The sequence below is a fragment of the Paramisgurnus dabryanus genome, chromosome 9 (assembly GCF_030506205.2).
Source record: "Paramisgurnus dabryanus chromosome 9, PD_genome_1.1, whole genome shotgun sequence".
In the NCBI taxonomy this organism is placed as follows: domain Eukaryota; kingdom Metazoa; phylum Chordata; class Actinopteri; order Cypriniformes; family Cobitidae; genus Paramisgurnus; species Paramisgurnus dabryanus.
Window position 1 is genome coordinate 40,330,413 of NC_133345.1, and position 21,966 is coordinate 40,352,378.

Consider the following 21,966-nt stretch of genomic DNA (forward strand, 5'->3'; position numbering starts at 1 on the left):
ATAAAGCAACAACACACAGTTTTGGAACAACATCAGGCTGAGTGAAACGCGAAACAAAATGTTTATTTTTGTGCAAACTGCTCCTTTAATGCAAAACAAAACCCATCTGACGAAAATGCATTTCAGTTGCTCACAATGCCATACAGCTTTCCAGAGAAAAAATTGGATTTGGGCCAATTCTTCAACTTAGATTTCTTTGAGCCCGATGTTTATGAACTTAAACAATAGCATAAATATTTCCTTTTACACTTTGCATGAGAAAACATAAACCGTTTCAGATGTATATGCGCCTCATTTTCTACACATATGGCCCTTGTTTAGCTCTATGTGCTTGATGTAAAAAATAGATGCAGTGACATTTGAAAGATTTCCCTAATGAAATGCACATTAGGTTCCTTCTCAGTTTTACACTGATTTAGTTAGCGTGAAATTAGCTGTGACAGCACTAGTAAGATGACTCGGCTATTTGTAGCCAGAGAGTCGGTCTGCAGGGGTTCAATAATGCCCAGCATCAATCTAAAGAGATATTTAAACATAAAATGTCTGATGCATTGGCTTTCATCTCCCTTGCGACAGTGCCAAACCTTCATTGGTAACCTGGCTTGTAGGTAGACATTATAAAAGTGCCCTGTGATGTACTAACCGGGGCTGGATTATCCATAGACGGGATTGGGTGAGTGCCCAGGAGCACCAGCCAATGAGGGGGCAGCAAGGGCTCCAGACTGCGACCAAGTTTTTAAGACAGCTCAAGTATTTGGGTTGTTGGGTGTGCCAAAAAACAAACAAATGTGCCACCGGGGTTTTGACGCTCATTTGCACGCCAGTCAAACGTTTGTTACCATGCGGTCATTTAATCTACCGATGGGTCTACGCAACCCCACATGAAGTTTAACACATCTCACTCAGAATTGCGACAAAGCATTAAGTCATTAGACATTGTACAGATGAGATAAGGGGCCCTATTTTAACGAACTGAAACGCAAGTGCGAAGCGCAATCAATAAGGGGTTGGTCTGAAGTAGGTTCATTATTCATACCCAACATTCCCTTTAAAAGTAAGTGCGCAAGTTCCATGGCGGGTTGCTATTATTATGACGGATTTACCAGGCGCACGCCAGGAGCGGTTCACAGCCGAGGAGACCCACGTTCTTGTAAGAGCAGTCAAGGACAGAGAAGTTGTTTTGTATGGGGATAGGAGAAACCCACCCAAATCAGCGTAGGTTAAACAGGCGTGGGAGAAAATAGCCACAATTGTCTCATCAGCTGGCATCCCCATCGTTGCGCCAAGCGCTACAATGATGTCAGGAGACGGGGGAATCCCAAGCTTGCCAGCATAAATCGGGCACGTCGTGTAACGGGAGGTGGACTGCCTCTACACAGACGCCAGCAGAGGACATCGCTGCGTCCACCCTCACCGCTGAAAGGGTTTGGGGGCTTCGAAATCGGACCCAAGAAACGCAAGCAAGGTCCAACCCCAAAGAACACTTACAAATCAATTTCATATACATTAAGCTTTCTTATGAAAACATTTTAATTATTATTTACATAAAATAAACGTAATACAGCCACACAACAAACTTATGAAAATATTTTAATCGTTATCTGCATGAGAATTTTTTAACGCAGCCACACAATAATTAAAAACTATCACCACAATGCTCACCACAATGATTTCCCTTATCTCATGTGTTAATATTTTTTATTGTAACAATTTATGATTTGCAAAAATAACTGTTGCATCTGTGTAGATTAGATAAGCAAAGTGTGTGCTCGTTGTGCACGCTATACATTATGGTCAAGCATGCGCCCTTAAAATAGCATAATGAACAATGCGCAACGCGCCACTGACTTTAGACTAGTTTTTTTTTGGTCAGTGGCGCAATTGTTTTCTGAAACTGGAAAAATAGCATCAGGGATGGTTTGCGCCGCAACACGCCTCCTTTTTTGCGCTGAACCGCCCAGGGAGCGCAAGTTCATTCCCTAGTTTGCCGACGTGCGTCTGTGGAGGGAAAAACCCGCTGTGCGCCGGTGCAAAATAAGAATGATACATGCGTCACTGACAAACTCAATTGCGCTGGGTGCAAGATAGGGCCCATAGAGAGAGGGGGAGAACCTTATTAATACCAAAAAACATTATAGATAAGAAGAAAACTGTTATGCAGTGTTCACACCAGACGTGTGAGGTGGCAAGTGCGAGTGATTTACATGTTAAGTCAATGCATCCTGCGGCGTGGTGCGGGAGAGAGGCGCAGCGCAAATGGGGCGGAACGTGCGGAAGGCGCGGCACAGATGGCGCGGGCCGCGTTGTTGCGGGAAATGCGCGAGTTGAAAAATCTGAACTTCGCCGGATTTCCATGCCGCGTTAACCAATCAGGAGCTTGTGTTGTAGTGACGTGATTACAGAAAGCGAGCGGAGTCTCAGCGGAGTCGCAGAAGCCCCTCCTATGACGTAAATGTAAGCTTGAATTTCTCGAATGACTAGAATTTCACGTGCGGCTTTCACGCGCGAATGTAGCAAGTAAACACAAATGTTCAAGCATCCAACTACGCACGATTAGCGCCAAAATGTTGAGGTAATTACCAGCTCCTTATGACGCTTAATAGGACAGGCAGGTTTGAAGAATGCATTGCTGAAATTTGAAACATGTTCCTTTACACAAACGGTGCAGTGGTTCATCACCAGCTGTATTATAACTATACACACTGTAGAAAATTGAGAATCAGTTATTGTAATCTCAAAAAGAATCATTTTTCTGTGTAATGTTTTGCAAAATTCCATCTGCTTGTCATCTTCATTGGCGTTGATATATTACATCACCAAAAGTATGTAGACACTGCTTTCAATAAATGAAGTTCATTCACTAACAGGTGCATAAAATCAAGCATACTATCTCTTTAGATAAACATTTACAGTAAAAGAAGAAACTAAGTGACTTTAAATGTGTCGTGTGAATGACGGGATGATCCTAACTGCCAGTACCAATGCCTATAGTTTCATAGTTCAACAAGCACATATCAAAGTTAAGCAAGCACATACTGTATGATTGTATTATCTGGGTGGCCACAAACTTTTATCTGTGTATCTGTACAACTGGAATTTTCTAATTTCATTGCTCAACTTCATCTTGGCAAAGCTCCTTCTGGAAGAGGCCACACACCTTCACATCTTTTGAACACCGTAGCCGATAAGAACATGTGAATGTCAGATCTCATCATTGATTGTTCTTGACACAAGTAATTTAGTTAATCCATATTGACAGTATCTAACTCATTGGCAGCATTCAAATGCTCTTTTGGGTTTTGATATTTATTACTTGCCTTAACATTTATATGCATCACAAACCAGCTCAAGAGACATGATAAACATTCATTTGATTCCAGTAGAGTTTGGCATTAACTATTATTATTATACAATTAAGTTTAAAAGTACTTTTAACATTGAGAGCACACCTATGATGTAAAATGCAGTAAGAAAGGCACTTACATTAAATTAGGAACAGAGCTTTAGTGCTGTCTAGAGTATGTGTAAATAGCTTCATCTGCTGGCCTGTTTTGCTCACTTTATCTCTTTCTCTGTATGTTTTCAGGATGTGGACAGTTTGCAGGTCTTTCTGGAAGAAGTGCGTTTCTTTGATCTTTTCAGCTACAATGAAGAGGAGGGCGGCTGGCTCTGTTTCATGTGCAGTAACCCTGAAAAAGCCACAGGTACCGTGCTATTTTTACATTTGACAAAAAAACGAATGATGTGTTTGAAGTTGACGAAGTCAGCCAAGTCCGTTTTGAGAAAAATCCAGTTAAAGATTTTTTGAGGTTCAAAAACAAAATCACTGGTAAAACTAAAAGATTTGGCAAAGTCAAAAACAAGCACATAGACGGTTTCAGCAGTAACAACATAAACACGCGGCTTTCGTGGTCATCACGTAGCTTCCGGTAAACTCTGCGAAGAATAAATAACAACATAGTCCTTTTAAAGTAGTTTATTTATATAACAAGCAAAATAAACAACACATAGATTACATAGGAACCCAAAACTTTTGTTATTTTTGATGAGGTATTTGTTTAAGAGTTCAGTTTTAGCAACTAGTCAGAACATTAAAAAAACAGAAACCGGAAGTAAAGTTCAGACCAGACACTTATCGTGTCACTGCATGTGCTCCCGATGAAACGGTCTATATATTTCAAATTTAAACATTCACTTGTACCTTATGGGCTCTATCATACACCCCGCGCAATGCAGCGCAATGTGTCTTTTGCTAGGCGCAATGATCATTTTCACGTTTAGCGCCACGTTGTTTAAATAGCAAATGCATTTGCCCCCAGTTGTTGGCGCGTTGCTATTTTGAGGCAACTAAAATAGACTACACCATTGACCAACTACAACTTGGTCTAAAGTCAATGGCACAATAGTTTTTGTTATTTAATGAGCACGTTAGAAATATGCGCCTATAAACGGGACGACAACGCGGGTTTGCTTATCACACACATGGATGCGCAGCAGCACAAAAACGCTTTTAAATATGAAAGATTAAAGGATTGAATGTAAAAGATTATTAATAAAAATGAAAACTACACATTTTTTTACATTATTCTTAAACTGGGGATCTTCTTCCTCCGCTTAGTTTTTCAGTTTTCAAAGTCCATCATCTAAATAGGGATTAGACATAGCGCCAGCGCAACTGGCTTTTAAAGGGGATGAGAGATAAGACTCTCATTGGTTTATTGCACATTACGCCCAAAATACTCCCATTACTCATTACGAGTTTAGGAACAACCCTTTTCGACTATGGCATCGGACACGCCCATTTAGACGCTTTCTAAATGCGCTTTAGACAATGCACTTAAAAAAGGGCCCTATTTGTGTTTTTCTGCACCGCGCATACAAAGGACATTTTCCCCTTCTAGGTATTTATTTTTTCAGAAGAGAGATCTGTCATGTCCATAATGCACATTTAAATACTTCATCACAACTTGTTGTTTAGTTCAGTTCTGTACACCCAACGCAGAGTTTCTGTAAATACGGTTTTCAGTACTTGCATTTTGTGGGAGTTAAATAGGTTGTAAAATGCAGTTGTCACTCACGTAAAATACTGAAGTGTGTGTGTACAGAACTGGATCATGCAGTAAAAGGAAGTGAAGTGACAAATGAATTTAGCTGCTGTGTGTACGGGGCCTTTCTGAATCCTCTGAGGTCTAAGAGATTACATGCAATTTGAGATAAATCTTTAAGATCCGTTCCAAGCAGGTGTGTTTGATTGAGAGAAAAGCGGCCCTTCAGGAGCAGAGCTGGGCTCCCCCACCTTGTGTTACCCTATATTGGTGTTGACATTCGGAAAAGACCCACAACAGTGATGAGACAACACACTTAAACTTGTGTAATCAGGCTTTTTAATTAGCTAGCAAACAAAATTGATGAACTTAAAACATTGTCTGTACATAGATAAAAATCTGTGGTCTTGGGCCTTAAAGAGGAAACTTGTTGAAGCATAATATCATTTTAGCGGATGTAATAAATCAGGTAATGTATCTACATTATCACACATTTCAACATTTGCTTTATAAAATACTTGTGCTGACAAAACATCTTTAGCAGACTGTAAGAGTTGATCCTTTAAAGTCAATAATAAGGAGCTACATGCCCGTACAGAAGCACATAAGGACTCCAGATGCTTTGTTGTTCACCTCCCTAAAATCATTACTGAGAAGCAATACACCAAAATGAAAAAAAATAATTAGCTTTGCATAAACTATAAAACAAATTATATGAGTACAAGGTGGCTTTTCTGTAACTGAAGTACCTCAGTTCTGCATGATAATCTTCCTCAATGGTTTTCTCTTTCATTAAGTCTTCTGATCTTATTCAGGTGCATCCATAATTGCTGTTTTGCATCTTCTCCATGCACACAGATGTGCCTTTTTGCTCAAACACTGGTGGTTTTTCCACAAGAAAAGCAATGAGATACGACTGAGAAGGTCTTTGCCTGTGGCCTGAATGTTTTACAGGCAACAATGAAACGTATTGTGAATCGGTGCGGATGGAAAGTGTCTATTTCATCTGAGATCATTTATAGATATTTGAACACTTTTAAAATGAAAAGGGTCTTTTTGAGCACCGGCACTGATATGACTGAGGCATGATGTCATTTTCCATGTGCCTAACAGAGCTTCTGCACTGCCGTAGGTGCATAGCAGGATCTGAAACAATCCGTTCTTGTAAGCGGATAATCATTTAAGTTGAATACCACAAGTGGAATTGTGTTACTTGAGACCAACACTCTAAAAACAAACGGTGCTATATGGCACAAAAATGGTTCTTCTATGATTACGAGCAAAGAACCACTTTTGGTGCTAATAATCTGAATGACTCTTTGGACATATGAAAGATTAAATACTACTCTATAGGTAACCAAGATTTAAAAGGTGTGGTCTAGTTTTTTTTTTTGCGACTGACCTTATTGAATATGCATTTCTATGAGTTTCTCTTTCAGACACAATATTTATGGTAAGAAAGTATTAAAATGATTCATGCACATGTGCGTTATGACTGGTATTTGGATCATTATTTAACGCCGAAAAAAAGCATGTCTTAAATCATTTTGTGCTTGAAATAACTGCAGTTGTTGCTGATAGGATAGGCATCAGCAGTTTATTTGGAATGCCAGAGGAACATACTGTATTATCCAAAATATTGTTTGCCAAGCCATGTTATTTTTTGTTTGCTGGAGGATATAAAAGAGGAGTCACTAGGAGAAGTCACACAATACCAGATGTTTCAAAACTTCTTGTAATCCTTCATTTTTTGTCCACCAGTTATTTTCAGTGTATGACTTTGTTAGCTGGAATTTCACACCCCGAATTTTCAGCTGGGATGTCTGTGGCGTTGAACTCAAGTGCATCAGGCGTTAGTAGATCACCCGCACATGAGGAGCATCAGCTCTGCTTTTCTGCGACCCTGAACTAATTTGCGCTGCTCTTAGTAGATTGTGTTGGTCATCAGCTGTTGCACGTGTGTTATGTAATTTGCGTCTTTTTAGTAAATAACCTTCAGTTATTACCACTCCCATCTGCACTTTTATGAAATTGCGCTCTCATGCTAATTTGCATGAACAAATTTTCGAATATAGTATCTTATAGACCAGGTTTCCCCAAATCTTACCCTGGAGGGCCAGAGCACTACAGAGTTTAGCTCCAACCCCAATCAAATTTACCCACATGTAATACATTTTCTAGTGATCATGAAGACCTTGATTAGCTTGTTCAGGTGTGTTTGATCAGGGTTGGAGCTAAACTCTGCAGTGCTTCGGCCCTCCAGGGTAAGATTTGGGGAACCCTGATATAGACAATATTTTAAACAGAGATCATTTATAGTGAAAAATAATGCAACGCAGATGCTTTTAATATTGTGGGATTCAGAGCACATCACTTTTGTTGCCCATCTACACACTAGTGCATTGATTTATACACAACAAGATTTGGAATTCATAATAGAGAATTATTATGTTGCTTATGGGATAAACACGCAACACAAATTAAATTATTTAGCATTGCCAACACTTCATCCCACACATCTGCATAAAGTTTTGGATTGAAGTAAAAAAATATCAATCCAAGATTGCCTAGTTTTGTTGTTATTTTTTTTTTTGGGGGGGGGGGGCATTATTTATTATTTACACTGAAAAAAATGATTAATTCAATTTACTCATTTTTTAAGGTAAGTAGTTGCAATAAATTTATTAAAGCTACATTAAAAAAATAGAAAAATAAAATAAAATAAAAACCTTTTGTTTAAATGTAGCTTAAATAAATTAATTGCAACCACTTACCTTAAAACAATTGAGTATATTGAATGAATAATTTTTTCAGAAATGACACATTAAAATTCTGTTCAATTAATTTAAAATACCTCATTAGGAGCAATAAGTATATATATTTAATTAGTCTAACACAAAATGAATATGTACTATAATTTATTGATTTCTTTTTAATTGCGTTAACACAATTAGTTTGAGTTTGGGTTCTGGAAAAAGAATTTCCCAGCATGCTTTGCATGCAACTGCTTTTGGAGAGTAATTTTTTTAATTAAGTGTTATTTTATGCATTTTTAGGTAAAGAGAAAGACTTAATATTGCTTAATGTCCGTTTATCTTATTGATTTAGAAGCGTTTGTGTTATATTTTTTCAAATTGTTTGGTTACCATCGTGCAGAAGAGTGGCGCTTGTGGTTAGGTTGTGGATGTGACATATTTCTCTCAATGAGCACTAACTGTGTTAATGCCTGTTTGGAGATCAGTCTCTTCTCACATGCTCATTCAAAGTATCGTATGTTATTATTATTAGCATGCTAACTTGTGCTTATGCTAATTAGTTTGATATTAAAATGTTTTATATAAAATAACAGAACTGAGTTATTCAGACACTACATTGAGTCATTCAAACTATGCTAAATCGAGTTATTCAGACTACACTAAATTGAGTTGAGGCAACTAATTGAGTATTGCCATTTACTTTACATTGAGTTGGACTAACTCAATATATTTTTATTGTGCAAAGCAGTTTTTTATGAGTTAGTGGTACACATTCATATTGGATGGAAATCCTGCCCACAATTTTATTGAGATAATCCAATTAATAATTTTTTTGAGTGTGAGTTGTTATAACTTATAAAATATATTTGAAAAAAGTCAACTTTATTTTTATCAGTAAAAGCAACTCATCTCTTGTCAAGATAAATGATAAAAGTTGACATGACTTGTAAATCTGAGTTGATTCAACAAAAAAATTTAAGGCAGCAAAGATTTTTTACAGTGTATATTTCATCATTGAGGATTTCTTAAAACTTCGTTCTGAAGTCTCAAGGTGAACAACTGTCTCGTAATATCAGCAAAATGTAAAAATCTTGTCTGCCAATCTCATGTCTCGGTTTATCTTGCGACCGCAGTACATTTCTTGTCACACACCTAGAAAATACATCTTGTTTTTTGTCATAAAAGTCTTTTAAACACATTGATGCATACACACTGGACTATAAAACTGGACTTCATTGTCGTGATAGGTCTTAAATTTAATTCATAATGGCCTTTAAAAGGTCCTAAAAAGTCTTAAATTTAACCTGGTGAAACTTGCAGAAACCCTGAAGAAGGTCTGGTAAAACTGCTTTATTATTGTGTAGTTCTGGTCAATCCACTTGTTATATATTTTTATTATCTTAATCTAGCTCAAATTAAAGCAAAACGGACCAGCTATACTGTTTTTACCTGAGAAGCTGAAATTTGTGGTTATCATAAAGGGAATGTGACATGTCTAAAACAGCTTGAACAGTCCTGAAGGAGGGTCTTCATAGATGCTACAATAGTGTAAAAAATGTGAAATAATGTTTTTTAGGTCAAGTATGAAAGCCTATTTTATTAGACCCCCCCCCCAAAAAAAATCAAGACGTTGTAAAGGGCATAATAGGAGTAGTAGTATAATTTATCCAAATAAACAAACAATGTTGGTCTTGTCCAGAAAGGAACATGTATAGGTCAAGGTTTGTTATTTGGTGAACTGTAATGGACAGCTTCTGCCAATTGTACTAGTTTAGTGATTATCAGAGAGCAGATTTCAGTGGGCTATAAAAGCGTTGCATAATCTCTTGTGCTTTTTCAGCTGGAAAAAAGAAAATTCAGACAATGGGTTGCTTTGTACCATCATGAAAGGTCTATAACACTGTTTCCTGTTTAAAATAGACCCAGGAGAGAGATCTGCCAATGCTCTGTGTGTAGATCTGACAAACTTGCTAAACACAGGCAGGAGACACAATGTTCAGAGCAGTGATAAACACTGTCCAGTAAGCGTGCGTTTAGTGTTTATTTAATAAAAAAAACTTGACCTATAAATCCCTCTCTGTGAAGATAATTTACTATAACACGGGTCCAGAGTTTTGTGTTTTCCAAATCTAAAGTGGCTGTGTTGTATTTTTTCTTGTGGATGAAGTCTTAAGCAATTTCAAACTTGATTTTTTTCAAGTAAGAGTTTTTAAAAAACTGCTCTATTTCATACAGTGCTGAATAAAACATCTGGGATGACATGAGGGCTGAATTAAGAGAGATTTATTTGGGTGAATTGTTACTTAAGAGCCTAAATACTCTCTGTCTCTGTAAGAGAGTTTCTTTATTCTAACATTTAATCAGTGACACACATATTAATTTCTTTTCTTTTCTCAGGTGTTAATCAGGATGGTCAGCCGCTCATTGAGGGCAAGCTGAAGGAAAAACAGGTGCGCTGGAAGTTCATCAAAAGGTGGAAAACGCGTTACTTTACTCTGGCTGGTAACCAACTTCTCTTCAGAAGAGGAAAATCAGTAGGTGTCTCATTTGCAATCACACATCATGTGTTATTTATAAAGTCATGAATGCGCTCTTCCGTAACAGTTCACCTAGTTTTGTCAGCATTTTCTGTCTTCCTGGCCTAATTATTTTCTGCTGAAATATAAAACGAAGTTTCTATAATGTCCTTGTTTCTGTTACCACAAGAAACATGTCAAGCTTCATGCTGCTTTATATTCAGTTTTTTTATGAAAAAACTGCCCTCTTCATGTTATTTCTTCCTTGTGTACTGTTTATCGTTTACTGTTATAACACAGGTCTGTTGAATGCTTTATTCTGATTGGCTGAGAAATGTTCAATGGGTGTTGATTCTTTTTCTTTTAACCGCAAAAGGATTAATCAATTTTCTTAAAAAAACATAATTTACACGCCACCATATCATCCAAAATGTTGATGTCTTTTTTTTGTTCAGTGGAGAATAAATTATGTTTTTTGAGGAAAACATTCCAGGATGTTTCTCATTTTAATGGACTTTAATGGAACCCAACACTTAACACTTAACTCAACACTTAACAGTTTTAATGCAGTTTGAAATTGCAGTTTCAAAGGACTCTAAACGATTTCAAACAAGTCATAAGGATCTTATCTAGCAAAATGATTGTCATTTTTGGCAAGAAAAAAAATGCACTTTTAAATCACAACTTCTTGTCTTCCTCCGGCTGTGTGACACGCCAGCGCAACCTCACGTAATTGCGTAATGATAAGGAAAGGTCACGTGTTACATATACCAGTGGGGAACCTTCAGGGCCTTCTACGCCTTCAGAGAAGGCCTAAAAAAATTAATAATAATTTTTTATAATAATAATAATAATAATAAATAATAAAGTTTTCAATAAAAATATGTTTTAAAATTTTTAAATCTCTATTTAATTTAATTTAATACAATACATGCAATATATTTTCTCTCATCTATGTTCTAACGTCGAGCTTACTGTCAGGTTCATGTCATGAAAACATCTAATCCAATCAAAATCGTCTGTCTCTATTAAGGCCCGGTTAGCTGGCTCATTCATTGGTTAGGACTTCACGAATCCCAGGGAAGGCCAAGCTGTGTGTTTTGGTGTGGAGAGTGACGGGCAAATCGACCAATCACGCTTTGATTTCAAGTGGGCGGGTAAAAAGCAAAACATTAGCCGTTTCTCAATATGCGTTCTTGTCTGTACTTGTGTTCTTGTGGACTTGTGAAACGTCATCAGTCGCGGCCCAAGTACTGTTCCAATTCAAAGTTCGCATCAAGCCCAAGTTCACATAAAATCCCCAGATGTGTTCTTGATCCGCCCATTTTATAGAGGATGCATCAGAGGAGACTTGTGTGGACTTATGACAGCGATGTTTCCCAGAATGCATTTCGCGTCAGGAGTTCGTTCTTCCGAGTCTGAACTTGCAAGTTCGAACTACGAAGGACACAAGTCCGAGTTCGGCGTACTTGGTTTTGAGAAACGGCTATTGTAAGCCTTCATGAAGTCCTAAGCATGCAACAAACTGGATGCGAGCAGCCGTAGAACACCAAAGACGAAGATCATAGACCGTTAATATTAATACAGTCTAATGGCCCGAATCTCTGCGGTGAGAGTGGTTGAGGTAAATGGCGGAAAACGTGATTGACGTTGTGGTTAGCTTGATAGGGCTGAGGTAAAAACGAAATTACTTAAGCGCGTACTCGTGAAGAGCACAGCCGTGTAGAGAAGCGCTGCGCAATGTGCGCATATCAGACGTGAACACAAGAAAAATAATGGGTTTAATTATACTTTCATTTCCTGACAGTTTACTTGTTACGTGAGGATAGTAATGACTGACAGACAACGCCGAATTACATACAATATAATTACCTAACTAAATCTGAGAGAATGCAAAAACATTCAAATATTTTTTTCCACCATATACCCGATGGGCAGGGCGGGGATACATTTTGGTAGACCGACAAGAATTCACAATAGCTCCGGGACCTATAAGTTATAAGCCATAAGGAGGTGCACTGAGAACCCAGGGTGCTATATTTCCCCTTATGAAACAAGATTAACAAGCTATCCTACAGCTAAATATATATTTACCAAAAACTAAAATAAATTAAAGAACATAATTTAAGCTTGTTAAATGCAAATTTACAGAGCCTCTGTCATTACAGAGCAGCAGGGTCTGTATTTGTGTTGATCAGTTAAAGTAATTTTAAACTTTAAAATTGCATTTAAAGGCAGACAATGCCCATTCTGTAATTTAACTTTGCGTGCTCAGACTTTTTACACGTTCACTGTATGATTTAACGAAATACGAATAGCCTAGTATTATATTCTGAACTGAAAAATTTACGAAAAACAAAATACTCTTTATTTGGGTGTTTATTCCCCCCATGTTCACTTGTCTCCGTTTCCCTGTTTTTAAGAATTAAGGCGGGGTAGTAAGTAGAACCTATCCATTAAAATTGTGACTGTAATTTATTGCGCCATGCGTAATTGCGCATGGAGAGGCGTTTGCACTTCATTGCATATTTTGAAGGCCCAGCTGTAGTACTCACGGTTCGCCACTGACATATACTGTATGAAATGCACATTTGCAGACCATTTTAAACAATTAATTGACACAAAGACATTAATTAGTATCATTCGACATACAACAACGTCAGAATGGTCCTCCTTTTCCACACTTAACAACACTGGGGCGTAGTTTCGCATTCGTCCTCCGTGATCTATAGACCGTTTCAGCAGTAACAACATAAACAAGCAGCTGTCGCGGTCCGCACGTAACTTCCCGTAAACTCCGCTAAGAATAAATAACAACAAAGTTCTTTAAACATAGTTTATTTATATAACAAGCAAAAAAAACAACACATAGATTACATAGGAAACCAAAACATTTGTTATTTTCGACGAGGCATTCATTCAAGAGATCAGTTTAGTAACTAGTCAGACCATTAAAAAAACGAAACCGGAAGTAAGGTTCGGATCCAGACGTGTATCACGTGCGTCCGATGAAACCGTCTATTGACGTGATGGAGTATTACATGAGGTCGCGCTGGCGCGTCACAGGACCGGATAGAGACGAGAAGTTGTGGTTTAAAAGTGCATATTTTGAATTTTTCTTGTCAAAAATGACAATCGTTTCGCTAGATAAGACCCTTATGCCTCATTTGGGATCGTTTAGAGTCCTTTGAAACTGCAATTTTAAACTACATTAAAACTGTTAAGTGTTGGGGTCCATTAAAGTCCATTAAAATTAGAAAAATCCTGGAATGTTTCCCTCAAAAATTTATTTTCAACTGAACAAAGAAAGACGTAAACATCTCGGATGACATGGGTTGATTAAATTATCAGCTTATTTTGTCTTATGGTGTAATATTTTGCATGATAATAAAGCTCCTTTCATTTGTACCTTTCCCCACAAAGATATGTGATCTTTTGCATTCTAAATTACCATGAAATTATTATGAATTGTTCAGATTATTACACCAAGCAAACCCATAACCAATAAATCACAACTCCAAACTTCAACCATAGGAAAATATAATGAAGTGTTATGAAAAATCGTGACATAGCCTACTTATGATAAAATGACACATAATAGTACACATTTTTGCAAAGTGAGACGCTACTATAAATATATAGTATATAATTTCATTTTATTTTTATTAATGTCCTCACAAAGCTTTTGTTTTATCAGACATTACACAGACTCTTTCATTATAATTTTCAGCACATTTTGGCTTCTGTCATAGTTTCCTGTTTTTTGTCAAATCTGCAATTTACTCACAGTTTTACAATTTTTCCTTTTAAACTCAGTAGTTCTTGCTTTCATCAGCGACACGGAGACTGAGAACAGGAACAGTCTTTGTAATTGGGTACAGACAGTGTCTTTTGTGGTACAATCCCCATGAATCTTTTGGCAACGCGTCTAATCCCTTGTACAGTCCTGCTAGATGAACAGGAAGAGCAGTATAGCGGGAGAATTAAAACCATCGAGAGAGAAACATCCACACGGTGTTCCCATGAGCTAATCCCATAACCTCAACCCCATTCACAATACTACAGTATGTGTATCAGTGATCCCAGCTGTAACCTGTATAGGGATGGGTACCGAAACCCGGTATTAAACTGGCCCCGGGGCTAAATTATGAAAGACCGTAGTATCAGTAAGATCTGACGCTATCGGTTCTGCTATCGGTCCTGGAGAAAAAAATAAAAATAAATGTACTATGTATTCTTGCTTAATAATGTTTTCGTGCACATTTTATCTCACCAAACATTTCTAATTTGCGATTAAGACGTTTGTCTGTAAGACCTGCGAGATCTCTCATGCGCGCCGCGGAGGCTGTCTGTCTGTCAAACACAACCACAACAACGAGCGCGGCGCACGCACACGCATAACAGCACGAAAACTACCGCTTAATACAAAGAGTGACGATGGCGGATAGAGCAAAACATTCAAAAGTGTGGTTATACTTCACTAGAGTTGATGCAGACAACGCTCGTTGTCATACAGGTAAGTGCAACAAGATGTTTGCATGTAAGGGCGGAAACACAAGCAATCTGTCAAAGCATCTTTCAAAAGTGTATTACGTGCAGAAAGAAGCTGTGTCCCAATTCAAGGGCTGCGACCTTCTAAGCATACAACCTTAAAAGGGGAGCACTCTGTCTTTCAAGGTGGCAGCCTCAGAAGTCCGCGAAGAGAACTGAAATGAGACAGTCTAACCCTCGGAGGACCTATAATTTGCGTCACCTGTTGCACGCGCCCACCGCGCCTGTCAGCAGGACACAGCGGAGACGTTTCTGACTTATTTAAATAAATATGGAATCAGAAAAATATTCATTTATTTTAGAAAATATGACACGTTGATGTAGATTAAACTATTCAACAGTATATAAAATTAATCAACCTTAGAAATACGCAACATAAACAGAATAATATTAACACAAGTCACAGCCTCAAGGCGCGCTGCTGTGACGCAATCGGTCTTAAAATACGTCCTTAGAAGGTCGCAGCCTGCAAAATTCAACCATCATCTCTGGTGGTTGCCGCATCAACGTCAGGCATGTATGCTAAAATCATGTTGAATCAACATTGTTCACGTCATTTAAAATAAATGTACAATCTCCCTAATTGGTTTGCTTACCTTACGTTGAAATTCTGTTGATTTCTTTTGGGAGAAATGCTGAACGTTATCCATTCAACATATTTTCTACTTCTTTTTAAAATCCCAAATAAAGAAAAATCAGCATGTAAACATTTATTTAGCCTAAATATCCTATTTAGAGTATTTTTTCTGCAGCTTTCACGCTGGTGCATTAATAAATATATGTATAATATTTAGAAATGATATCCAGAAATTAATTTTTAATAATGAAATGCAGACACATAATTAACTTAATCATGTGAACATAGGTGCGTGATCAAATGTTAACATTGGCCAAAGTACCAATAAGAATACCGTTAAAGCACCGGACCGTTAAGCAGTACCGGTAAGAGTAGTAATACCGTTAAAACCTTAACGATACCCATCCCTAAACCTGTATGACTAGCAAATGAAGAGCAGATTTGGGTTTTTCCAAGAGATGAATGGCAGGGTCGGGTTTGGGTGCACCGTCCCGGCGGATACGACTGAGGTCCGTACAGACCACTACGAATGTTCACGTTTAAAGTGTGACCGCTCTGATTGATGGGCGCTTTTCTGTGGGATACAGGCGTTTGCGGAAGCTGTTAGTAAATTTGGCCTGAAGAAACTCATTGTTAAAAGCCTTTATATCAGTTTACAATATAAAAAGCGTCTCCATCTTCTTGTACTCACAGAAGGACGAGCTGGACAACAGCACAATTGAACTGAGCAAAGTTCAAAGCGTCAAGGTTGTTCCAAAGAAGAGACGCGACCGTGGGCTGCCCAGGGCCTTCGAGATCTTTACCGATAGCAAGACCTACGTGCTGAAAGCTCAAGATGAGAAACATGCGGAGGAATGGCTCCAGTGCATCAATGTGGCCGTAGCCCAAGCCAAAGAGCGAGAGAACCGGGAGGCCACCACGTACCTGTGACGCATCACGCTCATGTGAACTTAACACTTCATCAAACGTCTCTTATGGTTCTTCACTGGAATAATCCTGCATAGACGGTCAGTTACTGTCGCTGCCCACTTTGATAATCGACGTGTAAAAGGCCAAAAATGGGGCGCTATTTGCGAGCACCCTTTTTTGACAAACCCTGCACATCTCATGGATTTAACAGTTAATACATAAAAAACAGAAACTTGAAGTGTATATGGGATAAGACCAAAGGGAAGACTGATGTTTAAACTGAATGATGTGGACACATACCCCCTGATCATTTTATGGAAGTATTTATAGTTGGAATTATTTGGGATCAGGAACATGGTTATTATAATAAGTGTTGCTATCCATTGGGGTCAGTATCTGTAAATGTAGAAACCTGTATATTACTGCCAGTCCCAATGACAAACTTAAAAAAAGATCTTTATAGCAATAATAATGTGGAATATTTAATTTTCAAATTTAAATAGTTCACCCAAAAATAAAAATTCATTTTCTCATCTCCATGTCCTTCTAAACCTGTATGAATATTTTTTTCTTATGAACACAAAAGAAGATGTTTTGATAAATAAAGTGGTTTCAATCAGCTGTGTGCTTACCATCATTTATCAATCTTCATCATTCATCATATCTTCTTTTGTGTTTATCAGAAAAAAATTATTCATACAAGTTTACAACGACATGACGATAAGAAAATGATGACGGAATTTTCTTTTTTGGGTGAACAATCTCTTTCAACGTGACAACACGCAACAACAAGTGCCTTTAATAATCACCACATTTACCAAGGGGATAAGTCAAACTTTAAGTGCAGATGGCACAAGAAATGTACACACTGTTCTCAGACCCATGAACTTGTATTTGATTGTATGCCTTCTTTAATAATCTGAGGACCACTTCAAAGTTTGAGGGACCCTGAGAACATTGATGGTTAAAGACATTTGTTTCACCACTTTGAGTTTTATAGCTGTGTTTCATATCTTACTGCCAAAACTTTTCCACTTTTGATCCGAGACCAAATACCACACTGGAGCTGTACTGTAACAATGGCTCAGATACAAGCCTGTTTATATTTATAGCAATGGCTATTGTTAGCAGTACACAGTTCTCACACATCTGGAATCTTTAATGCTGATCTTTCATGTTTACCCTTTAAAATTTCTTTTCTTTGCGAAACAGATCATGATACATTTTTTATACGTCGTTTTACTCTATTATAAAGATTTACTTTACGGGATAGGTGAGAATTTCCTGCAATAATCACAAAGAAAATGTATTATTGAAAATGAATCCTTAAATCTGTATTTTAACAATAAAATAATTCCTCATGGGTTACACTCTTAAAGGAACACGCCCACATTTTGGGAATTTAGCTTATTCACCGGATCCCCCAGAGTTAGATAAGTCCATACATACCTTTCTCATCTCCGTGCGTGCTGTAACTCTGCCTGACGCAGCCCCCGCTAGCTTAGCTTAGCACAAAGACTGGAAGTGAATGGCTCCAGCTAGCATGCTGCTCCCAATAAGTGACAAAATAATGCAAACATTTTCCTATTTATGTGTTGTGATTTGTATAGTCACACTGTGTACAAATAACAAGGTTATATGAGAGACAGCTATCTTTTAACAGTACAGTATACATACTGGGAACTATATTCTCAGAAGGCGAAGCACTGCTACTGGGCGGAGTGATTTGATCGCAGAACCCAAGAAGCAGTGCTTCGTCTTCAGATAATATAGTTCCCAGTATGTATAGTGTTAAAAGATGGCTGTGTCTCATATCACCTTGTTATTTGTACACGGTGTGACTTTACAAATCACAACACATTAATAGGAAAATGTTTGCGTTATTTTGTCACTTATTGGGAGCCGTATGCTAGCTGGAGCCATTCACTTCCAGTCTTTGTGCTAAGCTAAGCTAGCGGGGGCTGCGTCAGACAGAGTTACAGCACGCACGGAGATGAGAAAGGTATGTATGGACTTATCTAACTCTGGGGGATACGGTGAATAAGCTAAATTCCCAAAATGTGGGCGTGTTCCTTTAAAAATAAAGGTGCTTAAAGCGATACGCCAGCTAAATATCAAAATTACCCCATGATTTAATCACACTCAAGCAATCTGAGATACATATGTCCAATTTATTTCAGATGAGCACATTTGGAGTTATTTTAGTAAATCTCCTTGCTCTTCCAGGATTATAACTAGCTTCTGGTAGTGATGCTGTCTTGGTCTTGAAGTTTTAGCGTAATGAGCGTTGTTTGCCATAGGTACATTGCCCAGATACAATCAAGATGGCGTTGTTATTATAGTTTATATGTTTAAAATATGGAAATTTTTCTAGCGAAGACCTTTACTAACCCCTTGGAGTCGTGTGGATTACTTCTGTGAAGGATGGATGCACTTTTTTGGGCTTCAAAGTCAGAAGTTGTTTCTTTGTTAAGGGTCAGCACTGCAAGCACGTAACACAACGTGGTGTTAACCCAGGGTTAATCGTGAGGACGGAGGAAAGCTGGATTTTCAGCGTCCATATAACAAACAGAGGTATAAGCACAGATGTTTCTTGTTTGGCTTCAGAGCGTAGAGTTACTCGCTTTATTTACTTAAGTCAGCAGCAGAATGCTGCACATCAGCGTCTTGTAGCATTTATTTATCTCGCACCCCATGTTCTTTCACACATATGTCTGAAATACGAGCCTTTTCTATCTGTTGCATTTAGTTTTCTGTAGTGTTTTACAGTACATCACATCTTGGTTTTAACCCATTTCGACCGCTTCTTTCACGCGTCGAGGTCTCCGAGTCGAAATCGTGTTGTTTGTCATCTCATTTCGAATGCACTTCCAGGCAGCTGTATAAATATCTGTCCAATTACAGGCAAAATGAAGGTGCGGATGTGTGCACGTCACCTCTGTGACCTGAGAATGACTGATGTTTGCGTTGTTTCTCCTGAGGGAAGAATGTTTATTTTCTCTTTATTGAAGGCCGGAGGGTTTTTTCCTCTTCGGTGCGGTTCTCAGTGTTACACTTACACTGAATGAGCTACTGACTTCAGAAGAATACTGATGTTTCAAAGACATTCAGTTTGATTGAAACCTTTATAATATGACGTATAAAGAAAGTTATTTAAACAAAAAGAGCACACCTGGGTAAAATAATTTTTTAGTAAATGTTTTGGTTTTGTAGTTTGTTGATTTTCGACTGTTATTTATTTTATGTGTTGAGGTATAGGACTAAATACTACAAGATGTAGAGTAATGCTTCAGATGAATGTTTATTAACATTTGGTTAAAGCTGAAATAGTTTCCTTTAATATAGAAATGGATAATACATTACAATAGTTTTTTATTCACTAATGTAATGAATAATTTTTTTATCTATGTAATTCTTTGTGTGTTGATGAAGACATGCAAAATGATTTATTTCTCCATAAATAAACATTTATCTGTCTATCTATCTGTCTGTATACATATCTATTTGTCTGACTACCTGTCTGTCTATAAATCTGTCTATCTATCTCTTGTCTGTCTGCCCATCTGTCTGGACCTGTCTGTCTATCTGTCTGTGTCTACCTGTCTATATGTCTGTCCATCTATCTGTCTACCTATTAATCTGTTTACCTGTTTGTCTGTCTGTCTTTCTGTATACCTGTCTATCTGTCTATCTATCTATCTGTCTTCCTGTTTATATTTCTATCTGTCTGTGTGTCTACCTGTCTATATGACTGTCCATCGATCTGTCTATTGATTTGTCTGTCTGTCTGTTTATCTGTCTGTCTATTTGTCTGTCTCTGCCTCTCTATCTACCTACTTATTTATCTGTCTACCTGTTTGTTTGTTTGTCTGTCTTTCTGTATACCCGTCTATCTGTCTGTGTGTCTACCTGTCTATATGTCTGTCCATCTATCTATCTAGCTGTCTTTCTGTCTGTCTATATGCCTGTCTCCGCCTCTCTATCTACCTAATATTTATCTGTCTACCTGTTTGTTTGTCTGTCTGTCTTTCTGTATACCCGTCTATCTGTCTGTATGTCTACCTGTCTATATGTCTGTCCATTTATCTGTCTATATGCCTGTCTCCGCCTCTCTATCTACTTACTTATTTATCTGTCTATCTGTTTGTTTGTTTGTTTGTTTGTTTGTCTGTCTTGTATACCCGTCTATCTGTCTGTGTGTCTACCTGTCTATATGTCTGTCCATCTATCTATCTAGCTGTCTTTCTGTCTGTCTATATGCCTGTCTCCGCCTCTCTATCTACCTAATATTTATCTGTCTACCTGTTTGTTTGTCTGTCTGTCTTTCTGTATACCCGTCTATCTGTCTGTGTGTCTACCTGTCTATATGTCTGTCCATCTATCTATCTAGCTGTCTTTCTGTCTGTCTATATGCCTGTCTCCGCCTCTATATCTACCTAATATTTATCTGTCTACCTGTTTGTTTGTCTGTCTGTCTTTCTGTATACCCGTCTATCTGTCTGTGTGTCTACCTGTTTATATGTCTGTCCATTTATCTGTCTTTGCCTCTCTATCTACCTATTTATCTGTTAACCTGTTTGTTTGTCTGTCTGTCTTTCTGTATACCCGTCTATCTGTCTGTGTGTCTACCTGTTTATATGTCTGTCCATTTATCTGTCTCCGCCTCTCTATCTACTTATTTATCTGTCTACCTGTTTGTTTGTTTGTTTGTCTGTCTTGTATACCCGTCTATCTGTCTGTGTGTCTACCTGTCTATATGTCTGTCCATTTATCTGTCTATATGTCTGTCTCTGCCTCTCTATCTACCTATTTATCTGTTTACCTGTCTGTCTGTCTTTCTGCATACCTATACTGTATATCTGTCTACCTGTCTATATTTCTATCTGTCTGTATATCTTCCTGTCTATATGTCTGTCCATCGATCTCTTTATTTATTTGTCTGTCTCTGCCTCTCTATCTACCTATTTATTAATCTGTCTACCTGTTTGTTTGTTTGTTTGTCTGTCTGTCTTTTTGTATACCCATCTATCTGTCTGTGTGTCTACCTGTCAATATGTCTGTCCATCTATCTACCTAGCTGTCTTTCTGTCTGTCTATATGCCTGTCTCCGCCTCTCTATCTACCTATTTATTTATCTGTCTACCTGTTTGTTTGTCTGTCTGTCTTTCTGTATACCCGTCTATCTGTCTGTGTGTCTACCTGTTTATATGTCTGTCCATTTATCTGTCTTTGCCTCTCTATCTACCTATTTATCTGTTAACCTGTTTGTTTGTCTGTCTGTCTTTCTGTATACCTATCTATCTGTCTACCTGTCTATATTTCTATCTGTTTGTTTATCTGTCTGTCTGTCTACCTGTCTATCTGTCTGTGTGTCTATATGTCTGTCCATCCATCTGTCTATTTATATGTCTGTCTGACTCTCTACCTATCTATTTGTCTACCCATCTATATTTCTTTCTGTCTGTCTACTCGTCTATTCTGTTTGTTTATTTATTTATTTGTCTGTCTATATCTTTCTATCTACCTGTCTGTCTCTTTATCTACCCATTTATCTATCTGCCGACTTGTTTGTCTGTCTGTCGCTCTACCCCTCTATCTGGGTAACTGTCTAT

The 21,966-nt window shown here is 37.8% G+C and overlaps 1 protein-coding gene across 3 annotated transcripts in view; it reads left to right on the forward strand.

The window, feature by feature from the left end:
• The window catches only part of veph1 (ventricular zone expressed PH domain-containing 1), a 132,406-nt gene extending 115,067 nt beyond the window's left edge, over positions 1-17,339 (forward strand). For all 3 annotated transcript variants that reach the window (XM_065246633.2, XM_073815838.1, XM_073815837.1), the window contains 3 exons: positions 3,587-3,704; positions 10,199-10,335; positions 16,139-17,339. In XM_065246633.2, coding sequence (XP_065102705.2) covers positions 3,587-3,704; positions 10,199-10,335; positions 16,139-16,375 — 492 coding nt within the window. In that variant the 3' untranslated portion in view covers positions 16,376-17,339. The remainder of the gene's footprint in view (positions 1-3,586; positions 3,705-10,198; positions 10,336-16,138) is intronic.
• Positions 17,340-21,966: the final 4,627 nt, after the last annotated feature.